General features: G+C 39.6%; 2 protein-coding genes across 2 annotated transcripts; one reads left to right on the top strand and one right to left on the bottom strand.

The window, feature by feature from the left end:
* The first annotated feature begins 257 nt into the window (after nucleotides 1–257).
* On the top strand, nucleotides 258–13,395 carry ccpg1 (cell cycle progression 1). The gene is made up of 11 exons (XM_080030789.1): nucleotides 258–341; nucleotides 555–638; nucleotides 1,428–1,517; nucleotides 4,033–4,138; nucleotides 4,512–4,597; nucleotides 4,699–4,885; nucleotides 6,004–6,288; nucleotides 6,670–6,785; nucleotides 7,167–7,292; nucleotides 7,404–8,710; nucleotides 13,214–13,395. The coding sequence occupies exons 3-11, from the start codon at nucleotides 1,458–1,460 to the stop codon at nucleotides 13,389–13,391; spliced, it is 2,451 nt and encodes an 816-aa protein (XP_079886915.1). The 5' UTR covers nucleotides 258–341; nucleotides 555–638; nucleotides 1,428–1,457; the 3' UTR covers nucleotides 13,392–13,395.
* A 466-nt stretch (nucleotides 13,396–13,861) lies between these two features.
* Nucleotides 13,862–20,845, bottom strand: pigb (phosphatidylinositol glycan anchor biosynthesis, class B). Its single transcript, XM_080030801.1, has 12 exons — nucleotides 20,636–20,845; nucleotides 19,952–20,081; nucleotides 19,309–19,426; nucleotides 19,102–19,206; nucleotides 17,898–18,028; nucleotides 17,665–17,805; nucleotides 17,527–17,578; nucleotides 17,219–17,430; nucleotides 15,559–15,623; nucleotides 15,253–15,460; nucleotides 14,084–14,261; nucleotides 13,862–13,996 (listed from the first exon to the last, which is right to left on the bottom strand). The coding sequence occupies exons 1-12, from the start codon at nucleotides 20,745–20,747 to the stop codon at nucleotides 13,883–13,885; spliced, it is 1,566 nt and encodes a 521-aa protein (XP_079886927.1). The 5' UTR covers nucleotides 20,748–20,845; the 3' UTR covers nucleotides 13,862–13,882.
* Nucleotides 20,846–21,872: the final 1,027 nt, after the last annotated feature.

The following is a 21,872-nucleotide window of genomic DNA, read 5'->3' as shown; positions in this document are numbered from 1 at the left end:
CAACACAGGTTCTCCGCAGGTTTCATAGTATCACCACATAACAAGTAATCACGTAGTATTTAAAGATACTAAACTTGGCCTACCAGTCCAGCAACATTATTATAACTTAACCAACTCGTTTGCGTGCGCGGAGAAGCTGAGCCAGAGATGTCACGCGCTCACAGCCTGTATAACCTTATACTAGCTACTATGCCATAACAAATACGAGCACGTGCTTGTATTGGTCAATTTAACTTCTCAGCATTAGAACAGCTTTTTCACACTAAAACACATTAATGGGTCAGTATTGTGTTTTTCTCTTGCAGATTATTAAACCCCCTTAGCGCCATGGAACTTTGAGGGTAAGAGCCCAACTTGTCATGCGCTTCCCTGTTTATGTTTTTTATGATTTGTTTTGCTTTGCTCCACCCTCGTGGAGAACTGTTTGGACACAACGCTGACTTGTGGGAAATGCAGTTCTACGAGTTCGGTGTTAGCGTTGCCCTTCGTGTACAGCTGTACAACCTTAGAACTACATTTCCCGCCTTATATTTATATCTCTGTGTCGTTAACAGATAGCCTGAGCTCGGGCATTTATTACTGCAACAACTCTGGAGTCTGTTGCAGACAGCTGGCGCGTCTTTGGGCGTAAATCACCGGTGAGTTTGTCCTTTTTTCTTATTTTTTGAAATGTTATGAAGCTGCCAAATATCATATACGTTTATCACACTGTGCAAAATATATGTTCCGACGATGCTGATCTAGGCGACGTAACCAGCCTGTTAAGTTAGTTAATTAGCAACGAACCAACTAGGCTAGTAGGCTACATATCATTATTTAGTATATTTCTTTAACAGACGAAGATAGCGTCAGACTCAGCCCGTCTCTGTTTGTATGTCTCATGGACGTATGTCTCCGCAGCGACAGACGTTGGCTGTTTCCGCTGCCAGGCCACAGGACTTGGCACCATCTATCACCGCCACCCGTCGCTGTTTCTCCTATTTTGTTTAATACACAAAGTATTTGAATGGCGACCATTGGGCTACGATAGAAAAAATATGTAATAACTGGACAGGTGGTATGCTAAGGAGATTAATGAAAAATAGCATAGCAAAGCAACCACATGAGTCAAAATCAATGTAGGCCTACTGTATCTCTACACATTTGTGGCAGGTATTCCCCAAACAAGCAGCTTTGTGGAGCTTTGGGGACTTTCCCTACAGGGTTACAGGCTGCTTGAGACCTGTCTCCAAAGAAAGCTGTTTATTGGTATATCTGACTCAGAATTCGAAGCTATTCAATTTATTTAACAGATGCTGCTTGTATCACATTGTTTGCACTCTTGTAGCTGAAGCTGTAGATTTATTCATCTTGCAAAACACTTACCAACCTTATATTTTTCACAACAACATATTATCTCCCTCATTTTACCTTCTGATCTTTTCTAGATCCCTGTATGTTGCTGACAACTGACAGAAATGTCAGAGACGTCAAGTGATACAGAGTCATCCTGTGGCTGGACCATTATTAGTAATGAGGTAAACCGTTTTTCCTTCACTGCTAATCACAGCTATTTTTTTTAAATTTATCTAAAAATTTAAAATTAATTAATGTGAATAACAATAATTTTTTGATCAAATCCCATGATCAGCAGTAAATAAACTCTCAGTTCATCATCTCAAACATAACGTGATCACAACTTACAGGCAAACTTTTTAACATCTTCTTTACCAAATTGCAAACGTTTTTCTTTTTTTCAATGGAGACAGATTGTGAACTTTTTGATATTGAACAGACAATTTCTGTAGAGATTTCTCAGAATATTAAGTTAATTTGATAGTAATCAAATACTTTTTGACATATGTAAGGATAAAATTATCACACAAGATGCTAATTAAAGCTAGATTGCAGCCTTCCCCCTCCTCCTTGCATTATGCATTTAACACAGGTAGAGCCAGTATATTGTTCATATATTCTCCAGACATTCCCTGCTGTGCGATTCAGTCAACCAGGAGACATCCTGACACCTATTGTCTCCCTTTGTGAACATTGTGTGACTGTACCTATTGCTGAGGTATAAACCAATCACATGACAGAGATTTCATACCCCTTGGAATTTTGCACATTTTGTCACATTAAAACATTTACATTTATTTTATTGGGATTTCATGTGCTAGAGTCTAGACCAACACACAGTGGTGCATCATTGTGAAGTGGAATGAAAATGAAATATGGTTTTACATTTTTTTTAGAAATAAAAAACTGAAAAGCGTGGCGTGCATAAGTATTCAGCCCCCCTGAGTCAATAATGTTGTAGAACCACCTGTCGCTGCAATAACAGCTGCAAGTCTATTGGGGTATGTCTCCACCAGCTTTGCCCATCTAGAGACTGATATGTTTGCCCATTCTTCTTTGCAAAATAGCTCAAGCTTCAGATTCAGCATCAGATTGGATGGAGAGCATCTGTCAACAGCAATTTTCAAGTCTTTCCAGATATTCTCAATTGTATTGAGGTCTGGACTTTGACTGGGCCATTCTAACACATGACTATGCTTTGATTTGAACCATTCCATAGTAGATCTGGCTGTATGTTTAGGGTATTTAACCTTCTGGAAGGTGAACCTCCACCCTAGTCTCAAGTCTTTTGCAGACACTAACAGGTTTTTCTGCCCTGTATTTGGCTCGATCCTTCTTCCCATCAACTCTGACCAGCTTCCCTATCCCTGCAGAAGAACAGGACCCCAACAGCATGATGCTGCCACCACCATGTTTCACGGTGGGGATGGTGTGTTCAGGGTGATGTGCAGTGTTAGTTTTCTGCCACACATTGCACTTTGCGTTTTAGGCCAAAAACGTCAATTTTGGTCTCATCTGACCAGAGCACCTTCCTCCAACACTTGCCACAAGCCATGCATATTCAGATGAGACCAAACTTGAAGTTTTTGGCCTGAATGCAAAATGCTATGTGTGGAGGAAACTAACACTGCACATCACCCTATACACACCAACCTCACGTGAAACATGGTGGTGGTGGCAGCATCATGCTATGGGGATGCTTCTCTTCAGCAGGGACAGGGAAGCTGTTTAGAGTTGATGGGAAGATAGATGGAGCCAAATACAGGACAGAAAACCTGTTAGAGTCTACAAAAGACTTGAGACTGGGGTGGAGGTTCACCTTCCAGAGGGACAACTAGCCTAAAAATACAGCCAGATCTACTATGGAATGGTTAAAATCAAAGCATAGTCATGTGTTAGAATGGCCCAGTCAAAGTCCAGACCTCAATACAATTGAGAATGTCTGGAAAGACATGAAAATTGCTGTTCACAGACGTTCTCCATCCAATCTGATGCTAAATCTGAAGCTCAAGCTATTTTTTAAAGAAGAATGGGCAAAAATGTCAGTCTGTAGATGGGCAAAGCTGGCGGAGACATACCCCAAATAGATTTGCAGCTGTAATTGCAGCGATAGGTGGTTCTACAAAGCATTGACTCAGGGGGCTGAATACTTTTGCACGCCACACTTTTCAGTTTTTTATTTATAAAAAAAGTTGGTCTATCACATAAAATCCCAATAAAATAAATGTACGTGTGTGGTTATAACGTGACTAAATGTCGAAAATATCAAGGGGTATGAATACTTTTGCAAGGCACTGTATGTGTAGGGAGTTGTGCAATTGAAGACTTTTCTTTTCTAATTTGTTACATTTGCTTCTCTTTCCTTTTTTATTTCATCCTTTTCCTAAAGAGATTTGATAAATTTCTTCCAGGTGTGAAAATAGAGGATGTTATCTTTTGTTGACACACACTGATTAAGCAACCGCTGAAATGCCTCCAGCATGTAGCTGGCAAACAGATGTTAGTTCAGGCACAATGGAAACTATCAGTCATCTTTTCTAATACAGTAATACCAGCTTGTCAGTTACAGCTACAAATCATAGGTAGAAAATAGAAATATTGTTTGCTCTTCCTGAATAATCAACAGCTATTAATCAATCAATAAAGATATATTTATTCAATTTGCCCAGTTTGAATGTCTGCTTGTTGTGTTTTCAGGGTTCAGATATTGAGACCTTGTTATCAGAGGCGGCAGTTGAATATGGAGAGCACATTCCAGTGGAGGAAGCAGAGCTGCAGGACACACAGGCCTCTGCACCTGCAGGTTGCTTTATTGCTGCTTACCCTTGGAAAAACATTTGTTTTGAAAGGAATTATTAAATATGATTAGAGCTGAAACTATTAGTCAATCGACAAAAAAAGAAATCTGGACCTATCTGATTAACTGATTATTATAGGTTTGTTAGATTTTAAACACAAATGCCAAAAACTCACTGTTATCTGTTTCTTAAATGATTATTTGCTGGCTTTCAAACCCCTATCCAATACAGTGTTTTGTGGCACCAAACAATTCATTGTTTAATCAAGAAAGCAGTGGTCGGAATAATCAATATTGAGAACACCTATGAGTTGCAGCTTTAATCATAGCAACCCTATTTCATATATATTAATCTTAACTTTTTTAATTATATTTTCAGATGAGTGTGTTGAGGAGAGGGTTGCTGATTCGCTTGATGACACTCTGGGAGAACAAACCCTAGATGAGACTCTGTGCACGTCAGAGGTGATACAACCATAAAAATAACCTGCTCCTTAAACAATCAAGAGCCACTTTGTTTTCTGCTCCCTTTTCCATCCTTAGTCAATATTTTGCCACTTCTTCAGGCCGGAGACAACACCCTGGGGAAGGAGCATGTGACTCTGTTGAATTCCAGCGATCACTCAGACATTGTGACTCTGTGCGACCTGAAGGAGGAAGAGGAGCACGCTGAGGAGGAAGAGGTGGCAGCAGCCAACCAGGAGTGTTACCTGGGCACCTCCTGCAGCAGCCAGTACGCCTTCACAGAGACCGGTAATGCTGCAGCTACACGCACTCTAAACTATTCTATTCTGTTTCCTTCAGTAGCTGATTGGAATTTACAGTCACGGCCTAAGAGGCAACATGGAGAAATTTGACACATCAACACAAAAACTTTCCTTCTCTTCCTGTTTTCCACATAACCAAAGCAGGTTTGATGTTGAGTCACTGGAAAGTTCCACTGAGTCTCGTGAACTTTGGCTGCCATCTGAGGAGCCAACTCACTGGAGGCCGCTATTTCCCAGGTTGCCTGATTTGAAACCAGAGTGAAACTAGCTTTGCCCAGCAATGCAAAAAAACTAATCCAGATCTGTTAAACACAGGCTGATCTGAACTAACTGTGCTTCTTTTAAAAGCATGTTCAGCTACACATTGAAAAAAGCAACATGGTCACTTTCACTGTTTTTACACGTGTGTGTGTGCATGTGTGAGTCTTTGTGTGTCTGGCTGCCTTAGATTAGAAGTGTAATTAATATAAAATACACAGTAAAATTTATATTTTTGCTCCAGTCTGTCTAAGAATTGGGAGAAAAAATGTGAACTGAGAATAACAAGCAACAACAAATGATCCAATTTAGAGAATTTAGGAGTACTGTGACAGTAGTACTGTCCCTTTCTGTTTTACATGAGGATTTACAACTGTTATTTTAGCTGTTAAAGAAATGGTTTGACATGTTGGGTAGAATTCGCTATCTTGCTGAGTTAAATGATAATGATACCAGTCTTTATTAGACATGGGATGATATGAAAACTTTCATGTCACAATTATCCTATTTGTCACAACTGCAATTCAGGATATATTCCCAATAATCATCCAAATATTAAAATAAATTAAAAACTGTAAAACATACTGAAATCTGGGTACCTTACATTTAGTCAAGAAACAAACATTTTGATTGCGTCACAGATAGGACACGCATATTTATAGATCTTAAAGAACTTAAACATTTGCAACAATATTGTTCAGTGTAAGTGGATCAGTTAATCTAATCATTGCTATCATCATAATTAACCTCACATGTGTTTTCTGAGCCTGTTTTTGTTTGCGTACACCCCTTTTTTTTGGTACATTTCTTTCCACCATTCAGTCATTTTGTGTATTTTATTTGTAGTTTTCCCAGGGCAGCAGCCTGCAGTGACAAACTCCAGCAGCAGCGAGGACGATGAAGAACCAAGCAGCAGTCCTGTTGTCCGAAGACGTAGGTTGAGGAAGAATACCACGAGCCTGGTGACACAGCCTGAGGATGAAGAGGAGGAGGAGGGGCGGCAGGAGGCAGAAGTCAGTCCTGCTGCTGCTCTTTATGTCCAAATGCAAAACCACGGCGGCAGCATCCTCAACAAGTGCATCCTGATCGCACTTGTCATTGCCATCAGCATGGGCTACGGCCACTTCTATGGTGATTATTTTTGTGTGACTATAATTATTTTTTTCATTAAAATGTTGCATAGTTTGCCTTTTTAAAAACAAATGTATTTAAACTGTTTCTATACATGAGTTCCGAAGTATAATAACAGATTATTAAAGAGTGGACTGACAAATCAACCAATCCTTCATTATGTTTCAAAGTGAATATTTGATTTTTTTTTATTTTGTTTTGCAAGAACTGCTTCGAGAAATAGTTGTCTACACTATCAAATACGTTTTTAACAACAATGGTTGCTTCTTAAATCTGAACAGGACATATCAGGTTGGGTTGAATGGTAACGCAGCAAGAACTGTAAAGAACAACAGCATCATTGGCTCACCCTAACAATGCTTTCTGTCATTAATCCTACAGGTACAGTCCAGGTTCAAGAAAGACAGAAAACTGTGGAGAAAATCGGAGTGTATGAACTTGATGGTATTAGAGATCTGCTTCACGGAGACGTTCAAGAACAACCTTCAACAAACCAGGTCAGTGAAAACGTAGGTAATAATTAGCTTATAATTATGTGTGGGTTACCGTTAGGAATTTTGTCCCACATGTGAATTGGACAAAAAACTAAAAGCTGCTTCAACTTTGTTTGGTTTTGATCCTGGGAACACTAAGGTTAAACCTGTTCCAGATGAACCAGCGGGATCTGAATGCTTAGTAACATACCAATACATCAGAGATGTATTTGAGCCAAAGACCATTTAGTGCTACAAATAATGGGATTTTAAATCATATTATTTGACGCACAGGAAGCCAGTACAGAGATGTAAGGGCCAAGGTAATGTGATCTACATAACCGTTTGTGAGGACTAGCCACAACTTCATTGGACCTTAACTAGTTTCTTCTCTTTCTCGCCCAGGTCCAGAGCAGGTACTTTGGCCTGGAAGACCTGGATAAACAAAAAGTTATTTCCCAGTTCACAAAGGTGATTGAGAAGATAAAGAAGAAGAACCAGGAGCTCAGCAGAAAACAGGGGCAAATTCAGGTATCTCACCTCAAATGATTTGAGTCTTCAAATTATCGTCAGGATTCATGTAAACACTACTTTTTTAAAACTACTAACTTTCCCTTTTTCATAATTTGTTTCTGCTTATAGGCCCAGAGGGATGACCTGGAAATGTTGCTGAAAGAGAAAACAGAGGAGAGGATGAACATTGAGTCTCAGCAGCGGAGGCTGACAGCTGAGAACCTGCTGCTGAAAAGCTCGCTGGAAAGTGAAGAAAAGTCCCTGTCCACTTTACAGGAGGAGCTCAGAAACCTGCGCACTAAGATCAGGGATTGGGAGGCGACGGCGGCACCCGGTGCCGACTCACTGCTGTCAGAGAATCAGAGGCTGAATGAGCAGCTCGAAGAGGAGAAACAGCTGCTGAGAAGCTTGCGCAGCGAGAGGGAAGACATGATGGCTGAAGCCCGTACGCTGAGGAAGAAGCTTGACAAGGAGAGAAAGGTGACAGACGAGCTGAGGAGAAAGTTGAATCTGCTGAGCGAACAAGTCCCTGGAGCTGGAAAGGAAACTGCTTCAGAGGCAGACGAGCTGCAGTCCCGTCTGACAGAGCTGGAGAAGAGGCTGAGCTTCGAGCAGCAGCGCTCCGACCTGTGGGAGAGGCTGTACGTAGAAACCAAAGACGCACGAGCCAAAGGAGAAACCGAGTCCAAGGTGAAAAAGCCAAAGCAGGGCATGGCGGGGAAGCTGAAAGACACATTTGACGCCGTGAAGAACTCCAGCAAGGAGTTTGTCCATCACCACAAGGAGCAGATCAAAAAAGCCAAGGAAGCCGTGAAGGAGAACCTGAGGAAGTTCTCAGATTCTGTCAAATCAACTTTTCGAAACTTTAAGCACTCAGCTTCGTCCATCCTCAACAAAGCTAGAGGTTTTTATGATAAGCGCCGGGATGAGAAGAATACAAAAGAGTCATGGCAGCACAGATCCCATGGGCCGTACCACAGAAACCCGCAGCAGTTTGATGACTTCTTCCAGAGCAGCCACAACACACGTAAATCAGGACAGAAGGTTCCCGGTGATGGAGGTCAAAACCCCCACAAAGCCAACATGAAAAGATGTTCTGGGGTTTTTGACTGCGCCTACCAGGAATCCATGAGTCTCTTCAACAAAGCCATGGAGCCAATTAGAGCAGACGAATTTTACCAGCTGATGCAGAGCTACCTGCAGCAGGAGGTCCACCATTTCCACCACTGGAAAGAGCTGGAGATGTTCATCAACAACTTCTTCCACAACGGCATCTTCATCCACGACCGCATGCTGTTCACAGACTTTGTCAGCGGCGTGGAGGACTATCTGAACGACATGCACGAGTATCACAGCCTCCATGACGGCGTGTTCGGAGATCTCGATGACTTCGTCTACCGGCACTTCTTTGGAGAGGCTTACACAAAAGACCCCCAGTAAGTCTACCCGTGCACATGGTATTTTCTCTATAAGATAATAGTCCAGCTAAAGGTTTCATCTCCAGGGCAGATAAAGGGCAACTTTTGGCGACAAATCTTCATTTAAAATAGGGTTTCCCCGAATATTCCAGGAATTAAAGTCTAATATTAATTTGTTACTGGTACTGTGTTGAATTGGTACAGTCAATGGTTAACTAAATTTGAAATTTGTCAACAGGAAAACGTATAATTCAAGATATAGATGTTTAGTGAATACTACCCTGTTTTCTCTTTCTGCAGCTTTTACGTACAGTTGTGTTCAAAATAATAGCAGTGTGTTTAAAAAATTTAGTAAAGATCAAAATCCTAATAATAGCTTTTATTTCCATCCACGCAAATGCATTGGGGACATTGCACATTCAATTCCAACTCCAAATATGAAGAAACATTTGTCAAATGTTTCTATATCTTTACAGAAAGTGAAGAAAAAGGAATATTAGACTGTTCAAAAAAATAGCAGTGTCTGCATTTTTCTTTACAACTCAAACATTTACTGTATCAACTGAAAATTGCATGAAGATTTAGCTTTCCTATGAATCACTGAACTAATATTTAGTTTAATAACCTCTGTTTCTGAGAACTGCTTCACATCTGTGTTGCATGGAGTCCACCAACTTATGGCACCTGTAAACAGGTGTTTCAGCCCAGGACGATTGGACTACATTCCACAATTCCTCTGTATTTCTTGGTTTTGCCTCAAAAACAGCATTTTTGATGTCACCACATAGGTTTTCTATTGGATTAAGGTCCAGGGGCCTCATTTATCAACAGTGCGTAGAAAAGGTTCTAAATTCACTCTTACGAATGAAATTTAGTATGTGCTTAAGTACAAAAAAATCGGTATTTATCAAACGTGCGCTGGCCTATCGTACGCACACCAGTAAGTCATCAATCTTGATAAATCCCACTTAGTACAAGAGGTTAGTTCCAAAATATAAAGGAATTGTGCATTTTGTGATAAAAGCATGAAATTTGGTACACTTATAGCCAAAGGCATTCTCAAAAGATTTGGATGTGGAGCCATCATGAATTTTCAACATGGCGCCCATGGCAGCCATTTTTCAAAATGTCCGCCAGCAACAACTGTTTTCTTATTGATGGATTTAATATGATATTTCAGACGTTTACCATTCATACTACTTGGTAAATGTCTTTTGGATAGTGGAACATTTTCATTGAAAATTCAAAATGGCCGCCAACTAGTTAGATATGGATGATCTCTATGTTTAATTATACATTTATCTTGATGCAGAATTTGAATTGGGAACTTTGGAATTTCTAAGAATCTTCTTTCTATCTCAAAATACTCATGTTGAGCAAGGTAAACCTAGGGTCTATCACAGGGAAGACTAGTCACACTCGCCTTCACAGACACAAAGGGCTGTGCACTGTAAGTGGGATTTTTTGCACTTACACTGCCCAACACAACCCTTCTTGCATTTGCATGAGACAAGTTCATAACTTGATTGGCCTGCATCTGGTAGGCATGTCCAGAAGGGTTCATAGTCCCCCTCAGGTGACTTTGACCAGCCCCATTCGCACGGTGAAGGTAGTTCTGGTGTTGACACCAGGACTGTACCCCACACGTGCCCTCCTTGGTATACAGCTCTCTTAACAAGCTCTTCTAGGGCAGCCTTGGTAGGGGGGATTGTTTGCACATTGTGCCTCTTTGCAAATAACTTCCTCCTTGCCGTATTGATTTCTGTACATGTGCTGGTTCGGTCATAGACTAAGATAACAAACCTCTCAATTGTGGCCATTACCTCCTGTGGTATGTCATCTGGGGCTGAAGACACTTTCAACAGGGCATGTGTAAGTTCTGGAAGCACAGACCATACAGCCCATGCAGTCTTTTTCCCATGGCCAACAAAGCTTGACACAGTGTCACAACCCGTCAATGCATGGAACACTGGTAGTGCACATGCTTTCTCGGGCCCGAGCCCTGCTGCAATTTCATGGGCTGCCAAATATTGAAAATTCTTACCAGTACCAAAAGCCAACCAAAGCTCATCCTCTGGTTGTAGAGTCTGAGCCACTGCCACAGCCAGCACCACAACATCAGTATCAACTGTTTGAATCATAATTTTGTGGTGGCCGTTTCTTGCTGCATGGGCTACGTGCAATAACATGCGACTATCCGCTTCCTCATGCGTGCAAGGAGCAATCGATGTCCTATCTGGGAGAGGTGGCTTGCTAAGGACTTCCATGTCACTTGTGATGACAAGCTGTTTATCCTCCTGCACAAACCATCTGAGCAGAGCCTCCGAGAGAAAGGCAAACAACTCAGTCTTGTTGCTGTCAACTCTAAGAAAGTTTTGCCAGTTCCTGGGAATGGCTGCATCACCTACCACACGTCTCTGAATTCCAGTGCCACGCTTTGCTCTCGTAGCAGCTTTCAGAGAGTCAGACAAGTAGCGGTCCCACACCAGATCAAGCCTGGACACAGTTTCAAACTTTCTGGTCAGATATGGAATGAAGATCACATGGGCATAGTCATTGAAGGTTTTTACTGAACTTGGTTTCAGCATCTGGATGATGGCTGCCCCATCTACAATGGTGCAGGTAACCTTTGGACTGTCAGAGTATGCACTGTGAACTTGTTCCAGGCATGGAAGCAGATCACTCTTCACTCCCAGTCGGAGACCTCCCCCATCAGAAAGCGCTGGTGGACATGGTTGGTTCTCGTGTCGAAAGAACTCCTCTAGGTTTCCATCTCGGGTCTGGCAAGCAATGAATAACCTTGAAAAGAGCTCCATGTCCTGTGATGGCTGCAATCTTGAAGATGTCAGCCATCTTGAATATTTAATGACACATTTAGATTATCCAAAATACATTTACCAAGTACTATGTATGGTAAATAAGTCTGAAACATCATATTATATCCATCATTCATAAGCGAACAGTTGTTACTGACAGCCATTTTGAAAGATGGCTGCCATGGGCGCCATTTTGAAAATTCATGGTGGCTCCATATCCAAATCTTTTGAGAATGCCTTTGGCTATAAGTGTACCAAATTTCATGCTTTTATCACAAAATGCACGATTGTTCTGGTTACCAGCTGCACTAACTTGTTCTTAAGTGTCATGCTCGTTCACGCTCAGCCCATTTGCATTCAGAAACGCCTCCAATTAACCATATATGGTCACAACACATCCCTTTATCAACCATCTGAATGTGTTTTACCCCTCTCCGCCACAATGGTAAAGAGCCGAGGGTAACGAAAAGAAACTTCTCCAACACAGAAATGGAAACCCTTGTAAACGAGGTTGAATCGAAGCAAAACATATTTTGTTAGCGCACTTAGTGCAGGCATTAAAACAAAAGAAAGCTTGCTGCATGGGAAAATGTGATATTTTCGAGCAAGTTGTAAGGCAACGGCATTGTTTGCCGCGATCTGACAACTTTACGTGCAGTCATTCATAAACTCTTTCAATAAAAAAGAGATGAAGATAAGCTCCTAACAACAATAGAGTTAGCCTACTAAGTGAAATGAGTGATTGGCGAGTCTGGCGAGTCACCGCGACTCGTCCAGCTCACAGCTGAGTGCTGAGACGCACAGAGAGCATCGGAGGGATCCTCCGCTTCAAAACATGTAAACGTGACACATTTAATGAATAATCAATTAGAGCTTACCTAAAAATAAGTGTGCCACATAACTATTTATTGCATTTAGGATGTTAGCTCATTTGGACGCTGTTTTGACCGTCTGTTTTCATTGATGTATTGGCGATATTATATCTACTTCTGTTTCATTACTGAGTCGTGATCAGTGTTCTTAAAGAAACTTAATTATAAAACAAGAGGTCCAAAACACAGATGATGATTAAACAAACAAATGTATGACTTTATATTACCCTAGAAATGCACGGGTGGATTTGACGCGTGGCGATTATAGATATAAAGAGAACGCTGGCGGTTCTAGTGTTAATGCAGACGTTGAAACTCTTAAATGCTTTGCTTTGTGCTTGTAATATCGCTATTCTACCACTAGATTATGTTCGTAAGCATGGTCAGAGTTGTGCTTACATTTACACAGATTCATAAGTCTAAGTACATTTTGGTAAATGCCATACTTTGCGTGGCAATGTTCTTACGCCCTACTTACGCACAGATTTGTGCGTAAGTACGGTTGATAAATGAGGCCCCAGGGATTGGGCTGGCCACTCCATAACGTTAATCTTGATGGTCTGGAACCAAGATCTTGTTCGCTTACTGGTGTGTTTGGGGTCGTTGACTTGTTGGAACACCCATTTCAAGGGCATTTCCTCTTCAGCATAAGGCAACATGACCTCTTCAAGTATTCTAATGTATCCAAACTGATCCATGATCCATGGTATGCGATGAATAGACCCGACACCATAGTGTGAGAAACATCCCCATAACATGATGTCTGTGCCACCATGCTTCACTGTCTTCAAAGTGTACTGTGGTAATTTCTGTTGTGTGTTTGAATTACACAGTGGGCCGTCCGAAAGACCAGACGGAGACTCGAAGGAGTCGCCAAGGGCAAAGCAGCAGAGATCCAGTTCTCGACCACAGAGCGAACGCAAGTGGAGCCGATCAGGGAGAAACATAGACAGACACATGGCTGATGTCAAAATAGAACTGGGCCCAATGCCGTTTGATCCAAAATACTGAAAACATCTTATCTGGGTTAATATTATAGATGATATTCCTGTTTTGGGTTGTAATAAGATGCAAAGTCTTCTTTGTCTCAATTTTTTTGTAAGTTTGCACAATGTTTTAAAGCTACTGAACGTCCATGATCTATTCTGTGTTTAGTGACGTAATCGTTATAAGTTTGAGTTAAACGGATTTCCTGCTGAAAATGTTAATTGGGAAAGGCAAGTATTGTGCTAGGTTAACAGAGACAAAAAAGTTTGACGTGTAGGCTTGGTTGTTTAAAATTTGCTGCTACAAAAATGTTTGTGTGACAGGGTTGTTATTTTAGCAGTTTTCTTACATTCCAGATCAAGCTTGTTTTAACTGGACAGAGCATTTTTTTATTTGTTTTATTGACAAAAAGACAGGAAGTATCAGTTGAGTTAAAAATATTTATTTCAGTAGTAAATACACATCATTGGACATTCTCATTAAGGAAAATTAATTCCCTTTTGTTCCTGTGTTTGTCAGTGCCTTTCATAAATAAAGATGCTTCCTCCAACTCTACCCTCAGGAAAATGAGTATGAAATATCTCTGCTGTCCTCACAAAGTGATTCCCTCGCAAGAACACGGAGATTTCCTAAAACGACAACAAAAAACACATTAAACATTTAGACAATTCTAATAATAATGATAATAAATCATTGTTGAATTATGAAACCTTTACCCTCTCCAAAACATCAAACAGAACCAGGTGCGTTGGTAGAGATGATTTGTAGGGAAATGACGTCCTGAGCCAGTGAAGAGGGTCATCGTAGAATATGTCTGCTTCATCGACATAACCGTCTTCTCCAAGGTCTGGAGGACATTCCATAAACCTCATCTTCATCGGGCAGTGGACATGACTGCAGAGAGTGAGGAAACGATCAGCTGCTGCATCAATAAAATCAACTTTATTTAGAATGACAGTTGGGTTAAGTAAAAGTATAAGTTATTATTATAGAAGTCTAGAATCAAGATTGATGGATTTTTATGTGAAAATCATTATAGGAGATGAACTACTTATAATATATTGAAGATTTAATTTTGTGCACCATCAGACCATGGCAAATTCCTTGTATGTGTGTTCATACCTGGTAGTAAACCTTTTCCGATTCAGATTCTAATAGCTTATTTACTCCTTTTTCTCCAGTACAGAGAAGCTGCTACAATGAACTAAATGTCCTCAGAAAGAATGACGCTTAAAAAAGTAACATTAATATTTCATCAACAGATTAAAAAATATTTTTGAATTATAATTCGATCGATTAGAATACAAAGCAGGAAGTTGTTAACAGTCTGCATTCATCTACTGTATATTCTGAGATTTAACACATATCCCTTATTTATATATTGATTTAATAATAACCTCCAACAAGGTGATTACGGGGAACCACTCGAGCATTTAATATTTCATTGGAAAATAATGAATATGTAATTGAACCTCAATAATAACCTTAACAATGTTTACTGGATTAATGATTAGACATTGTTAGAACTAATCAAATGTAGAATGAAACATCTTTGGTCAGGATTCTTTGCCTTATTTAATAATTCTTTAATAAAATATTTTCCTGGTACAAATTACACATTTTAAAGATTTTTAGTAGAAAATGTGTTTATTTTAATCACAGAAAAGTAAAGAAAAAAAAAAACCTTCAGGAGTGTCCCTGTAACAGGGATGTCATTTTGGCAGTGTCACATGGTCCTCATCAGCAAATTCAGTTTGACTATACAAAATGCACCTCTGGGTGACAAGGTCAAGAATGAACTAGATTGATAAGCATTGACCTGAAGAGTAAATTAAAAAAATTCAGCCAATCAGTTGCCGACTGATCCCTAAGGTGAGACCTTTACCTGTAAAAAGGCGTGGAGTGGCAGGGCATGAGGAAAAGGACATCTGGAGGGGTGGAGGTATCGTCACAGAGCATCTGGAGGCTGCTCATGACGTCCAGAGTTCCTCGCTGGTGGATCAGGCCGGTGTACATAGCAGCAGCCAGGTTACTCACCAACAGGAGGGACGCAGCAGCTCCACGCCACGCTTTCAGATTAGCCAAAGAAATCCCTGCAGGGCAACCAGAAGAAGGTAAAGTTGTGTAAAAACAACACATTTTGGCAGATGTTTACCACAAAGAAGTGCTTGGAGTGAAGATGTGAACGCACCACAGAAGATCATGCAGAAAGGCAGCACAGGGTAGATGAATCTGAACTCTTTATGAGGAAGAAAACTGCAACAAAGGAGTTAAACTTTTTATCAATTTATCAAAAAATTATTTTGACAGTTGCATATCCACACTAATTGTGAAGTTGGTTCCTACACATTGTTAATAATACCACCAGTTCATAACTACCTACATAACAGTATCTTATTTTCACTTTATTCTATTTTATATACACTCACCGGCCACTTTATTAGGTACAGCTGTTTAATTGCTTATAAAATCAAAAAGTTAATCTTCCAACCACATGGCAGCAACGCAATGCATTTAGGCATGTTGACGTGATCAAGACAACACGCATCAGAATGGAGAAGAAAGGGGATTTAAGCAACATTTAACATAGCATGGTTGATGGTCCACGTCAGCATGGACCCATGCTTTCATGTTGTTTACGCCAAATTCTAACCCTACCATCTGACTTTCACATCTGAAATCGAGACTCATCAGACCAGGCAAGACTTTTCCAATCTTTTATTGTCCAATTTTGGTGAGCCTGTGCGAAATGTACCCTCAGTTTCCTGTTTTTAGCTGACAGGAGTAGCACCTGATGGGGTCTACTGCTGCTGTAGCCCTTCTGCTTCAAGGTTGGTTGTGTTTTGCGTTCAGAGATGGTATTCTGCATACCCTGGTTGTAACGAGTGGTTATTTGAGTTACTGTTGCCTTTCTATCATCTCGAACCAGTATGCCCATCCTCCACTGACCTCTGACTTCAACAAGGCATTTTCGGCCACACAAATGCCGCTCACTGGATATTTTTTCTTTTTTGGGCCATTCTCTGTAAGCCCTGGAGATGGTTGTGCGTGAAAATGCCAATAGATCAGCTTTTTCTGAAATACTCAGACCAGCCTTTCTGGCACCATCAACATTGCCATGTATAAAGTCACTGAATTCCCCTTTCTTCCCCATTCTGATGCTCTGTTTTAACTTAAATAAGTTGTCCTGTCTAGGTCTACATGCCTAAATGCATTGAGTTGCTTTCATGTGATTGGCTGATAAGTTATATGTGTTAACAAGTAAATGAACCTCTGTACCTAATAAAGTGGCCGGTGAGTGTATATTATTGTTAATTCTTACATTTGACCTTTTTTTCTCTGCTGCACTGTTGTCGTTTTTATGTCTTAGATTTGCTTGTTTGTTCTATTTTCTTCTTCTTTTGTAGATTGCATTGTTAATTTTAAATTATCATTGCCAAAGACTGCTCCTGTATTTGATTGGCATATGATAAATACAGAAACCTGAAATTGGAGGTTGAAGGTTTCAAAAATCTCTCTCCAACAAAAAAAACTGCTTTGAAAATGAGGTAAGAAATGACATTACATTTCATTTAGCTGGAACTTTTATCCAAAGGAACTTCCAATAAGCCTAACAACCTTAGAGGTTCAAACACAAATTATAAACACATTTACAATAAAAGCTATTCAAGATTTTGTTTGGCTTGAAATTATTTGATCAAGAGTTGATCCCTTCTATTAAAAAGTTTTTGAAATACTGTAAAACATGATATTAGTCATGAAATATAAATCATCCTAAATCCTTGTTTATTTCTGAGTTACGTGGTGTTTGATGAATACCTGTCTGTAAAATATGAGCAAAGACTTTTTACCTGTAAACTACAACCGTCCAGACAACTGCAAGCAGCAGAACCTTGTATCTTCTGAAGGCGAGGCTGCAGCCGTGAAGAAAGAGCGGGAGGTGGGGACCGATGACGACGGCGAAGCCCTGAGTGAAGTACCAGTGCCAGGGATGAGCGCCGTAGAAATCAGCCACACTGTGGATGACGTTGAACTTCAGGAAGTTGAACTGCACCATGGTCCACTGATAAGAAACAGAGAGGATAAGTAATACATCTGACTTCATGAGCAGCAGTTTGTGTCATTTTTAAATAAAAATCACTTGGATTTAATGTTTTACCTTTCCATAGAATATACAGTCGATCAGGGTTGAAGTCACAACAGCCACTGCTCTGGAAATGAGAAACAATGGACTGATGTCATGAGGAAGAAAGGATGAAACACAAGATCAATATGACGGGAGATAAAAAGCACAAACCCTATAGGGACGAAGTTATGAGTGACAAGCCTCACTTTGTTTTCTTCCTGCCAGAAATGATACAATACCAGAGGAAACCACACAATGAGGGCCGTCGGTCGGATGACCACTGCCAACGCTACCAGGCTCAAATATGTTTTGCTGAGGGGGGAGGGGGAAAGTGTCTGTTAATTCGCAATTTATTAAAGAAATTAAAAATGAGAAAAAAAGGTTGAGATGTAACAAGCCGAGACCTGCTGTGTGTTTTGGATCCAGGGAGGGGGAAATAAAACAGAGCCAGGCAGGTGATGGTGGTCTCCATGCTGTTGGTCATTGTCCTGGTGCAGCAGTACCACGAGAACCACGAGCACAGGTGGCAGAAGAACTGGAGACCATGAAGACAAGAGAAGAAAGGTTGTGTGTTTAGGGTGACAAAAGAGCTAAGACGGCGGAACATTTTGGGAGGGCAACATCAAGATGTGTTCATCACTCAAAGGGCAAGTCCCCCTTATGATTTTACAAAATATCCGGCCCTTCTCCCATTTTTTTTTTATTAGAATACTTTTTTTTTAACGTTGCATTTTTTTTTGAGGCTGTGTGATGAAGTCAAAGACAATTTCCCTCAATGTGAACAATAAACTACAGGTGTATCTAAACATTTTTGAATATCATGGAAAAGTTAATTCAAAAAGTGAAACTTTCATATATTCTAGAGATTCATTAGACAAAGTGAAATATCAGTTCTTTCTTTTGTTTTAGTTTTGATGAATACGGTTTACAGCTCATGGAATAAAAAATCCAGTACCTCAAATATTTGAATATTACATAAACCAATCAGGAAAAGGATTTCTAATACAGAAATGGCGACTGTCTGAACAGTATGTTTATTCTAGATTAATTTCACTGTAGTTGTAATGAATCTAGAATTTATGAAAGTTTCACTTTTTGAATTCAATTGTGGGAACTTTTCACTGATGTTCAAATTCTTCTTTTCAAGGTACGGATCATTTCACATATTTCTTCTTAGAATATATATTTTTTTTAATCAAAATGTTCTATTTACTGAAGAATTTGTAAATACACTGCATTTTATGGGACTGTAGCCGAGGTCAGCAGACACACTGACTGTTTTGAATACTTTTGCAGATGTGTTTAGGCTAAGAAATGGACAAGGCCATATCACTATCTGCATTGTCACAGGCAGAGAGGAAAATAGAGACCTAAAATGATCTGTGTATTAGAATGAATCTTCTTTAAAAAAAAGAAAAAAAAATTCTAACTGTAGTATCTGTGTATCTGAATCTTATGGCAGTGGGGGCGGGACCCGATAAGCCTTTGGCTTCTCCTGCTTCCCTTCGGACGATAACACAAAGTAATATGTATGAATATGCAATGAGAAAATGATGTATTATGTGTAATTGTCCGGAAGAATAATAATAAATAAATAAAAATATTTACCGTCCATGTCGCTACGTCACGATTTTCCAACGTTCGGATGAGGAAGAAGAATTTCACGTCCGCATACGCAGCCAGGAGTGCTTGAATTATTCGGGGAAACCATATCTGCACGGCCAACAAAGTTAAAAAAAGGATTATAAAAAACTATGTATTCATCAGAAAGCTTGCTAGGATCAAATTTGTCTGAGTAAAAAAAAAATAACTTGCCAGGAAAAAGACTGAATCACAGTTTATGCAGTGCAATATCTTGTAAATGGAAGCAAAGAGGAGCGGATAGGTGAATCCTCTGATTCCTTCCTTCCACTCCCAGGTCAGATACCCATAAGTCAAACTGTTAAGGTTGTGACACTAATACATGACATTGGGCTGCTGTTTTGTTTAGTTGCATTGTATTACAATCACGTAATTGTGTCAAAAAGGAAGAAAATCTAAGCTGTTTCTTCTTCTGGTCCTGTGAATTATACGAGAAAAGGGGAAACAGATTTTCTTACTTTATCTTATCCAATATTCATTCTTATTATCAATAGTTTATTTCCTTTTATCTTATTGCTGCTTCATTCATTTGTGTTAATGTTCATTCCATTTTGAATATCACTCTTGATGTCTTTATTGTCAAGCTTTTTAAACTGCATTTTTTGTATGAAAGATGATGTACAAATAAAGTTTTTAATTATATTTTGTCTGTAAAAAGTAAAAGACAGGACTAGCTGCCACCTGTCCCTGACGTACAGAAAAATGTAAAGAACAAATGAAAGAGAAAAACGGGGGGACGCCCTTGCCCACTGCCCCACGGGCGCCCCCCGTTTTAGAGACATTTAAAGAATCCGCTGCAGGTGACACCAAAGGATATTTGAAGACCATGTGATGGGAGACCTCCACAGACTGCCAGTACTCATCAGGGACGAAGCTGGTCTGAACCAGGAGGCAGTTGATGAGCCTGAACGCCACACAAAATACGATGAGTTTGGCTCTCAGGACACCTGAGAAAGTCAAGATAAACCATTTTATATTATCATGTTGTCTTTATTACAGAAGCAAGGTGTTCACAGAGCTTCTACAGCTTAAGGCAAGTTAGATATAAGACTTGTTTAATGCCACTCACTCATAATTAAATTAAACACCCATTTTACAAACCAATTTTATATCCATATACTGTCAAAAAAGTGTGAGGATATGAAAAAAAGTTGGAATCCCTGAATTGATTGCTAAGTAAATAAATGTGTTTACATTAAACAAGAATTATGTACTTCTATGTTGGTTTTCTAGTTTTGTAACAGTGTGATTGATACACATTTTAAAAAAACAAGCTGAATTCAAACCAACTTTATAAAGCATAAACTTCACGATCCAAACTATTTTTTTTTTCAAAAAATATTTAAGACATTGTGGCTACACATTTTTAGGCCTAAATCAGATTATTGACATTTTAGTACAAATTAAGGCCTTATTTATAGATGAATGAACGAAATGCCTTTTAAGACTTTAAGAACTTGTAAGAAGTTGGAACCCTCCATTAAATTAATCCTATCCTCACCATTGTTTAATGGATTTTCATCCTCCTTTGAATACAGTTGTGATTTTCGTTTCCTCAGTTTCACTTGCTCAACTTTATTCCCAAACTTCAGACGCGGCCGGATGTTCTCCATCAGGACATTTCATTATATGCTGTTCTTTTGTCGGGATTTAACCAACAATATTAAACTTTCACATGCTGTAAACATTAGATTCAGGACAAGATGGTGCTTCCGCATTTACAAGTACATCCGGTGGAACGTTGTTTCTCTACGTAAAAGTCGACTTCAGAGTAAAAGCAAATGCATTCTGTTTATTTTTATTTTTATGAAGGGATCATTTCATTGCTAACGACTGTTGCGACACAACGATACAAACAATCTCGAATCTTGATTGAAATCTGAGATAGTCACTGAAGGCACTTAGGCCTACTAAAAGATCAAAATGTGTTTTAGGTTTTACTCTTGAGTAGATCTACTTGACATGTCTCACTTTTGTACCTTACTTATAACAGGTTTATTGTGGTTACACTTTGTCAAATGATCTTTTAGTATTGTACCTTAGCTTTAATTCCATAATAACTTTGGCAAAATATCTGAATATCTCTGTAAATCACTGGGCGGTCCGCCAGGGGGCGACCTGCAGGGTGTTGCTTATCTGCCTTAATTTATATAAGTAGAAGAAGAATGAGTTCCTGCTGTACATAACAGTCTCCTTGGAGTCTGCTGTAGTTTTAGCTTGCGTTTATTTGACCTGTGTGCTCTTCTATCTGTTTCTGTTTGGTGTACAGACTCTTAAGAACACTGCTTCCTCGGTGAGTGATGAATATGACAGAGAAACGTCCTTAAACCAGATACGTAGCCTACCATGTTTGAGATATTTCCAGCTAAATGCTCAGTACTGTCACGGTATGCCTGTACATCCGGTCTGGATTTTCAACACAAGACTTTATAAGATTTTTATTTTTTTGTACTTAACCTGTTATATAGTCAAATCCGAAATTATTCATACCCCTGGCACATTTTGACTTAAAGTTACTTTTATGAAACCAGTACCGTGAACCAGTTTCTCCGATTGTGTATTGTAGTGATCCATCGAAATCTGCCTCACACTAGTATTTTTTTTAAAGCAATAGTGCTATGATCTTGTAGAAGAGGGTATAGAAGGTGGTGTTATTAATTCTGGCATTCACATTATTACATGTAAGCTGCAGGTTCACTCACTTGAAACTGCTCCTGTGAAGCCTGACATCTATGCTG

Source organism: Ammodytes marinus, assembly GCF_949987685.1.
Source record: "Ammodytes marinus genome assembly, chromosome: 1".
In the NCBI taxonomy this organism is placed as follows: Eukaryota; Metazoa; Chordata; class Actinopteri; order Uranoscopiformes; family Ammodytidae; genus Ammodytes; species Ammodytes marinus.
The sequence above is the reverse complement of the archived record's forward strand: the minus strand, read 5'-3'. Positions and strand labels throughout refer to the sequence as shown.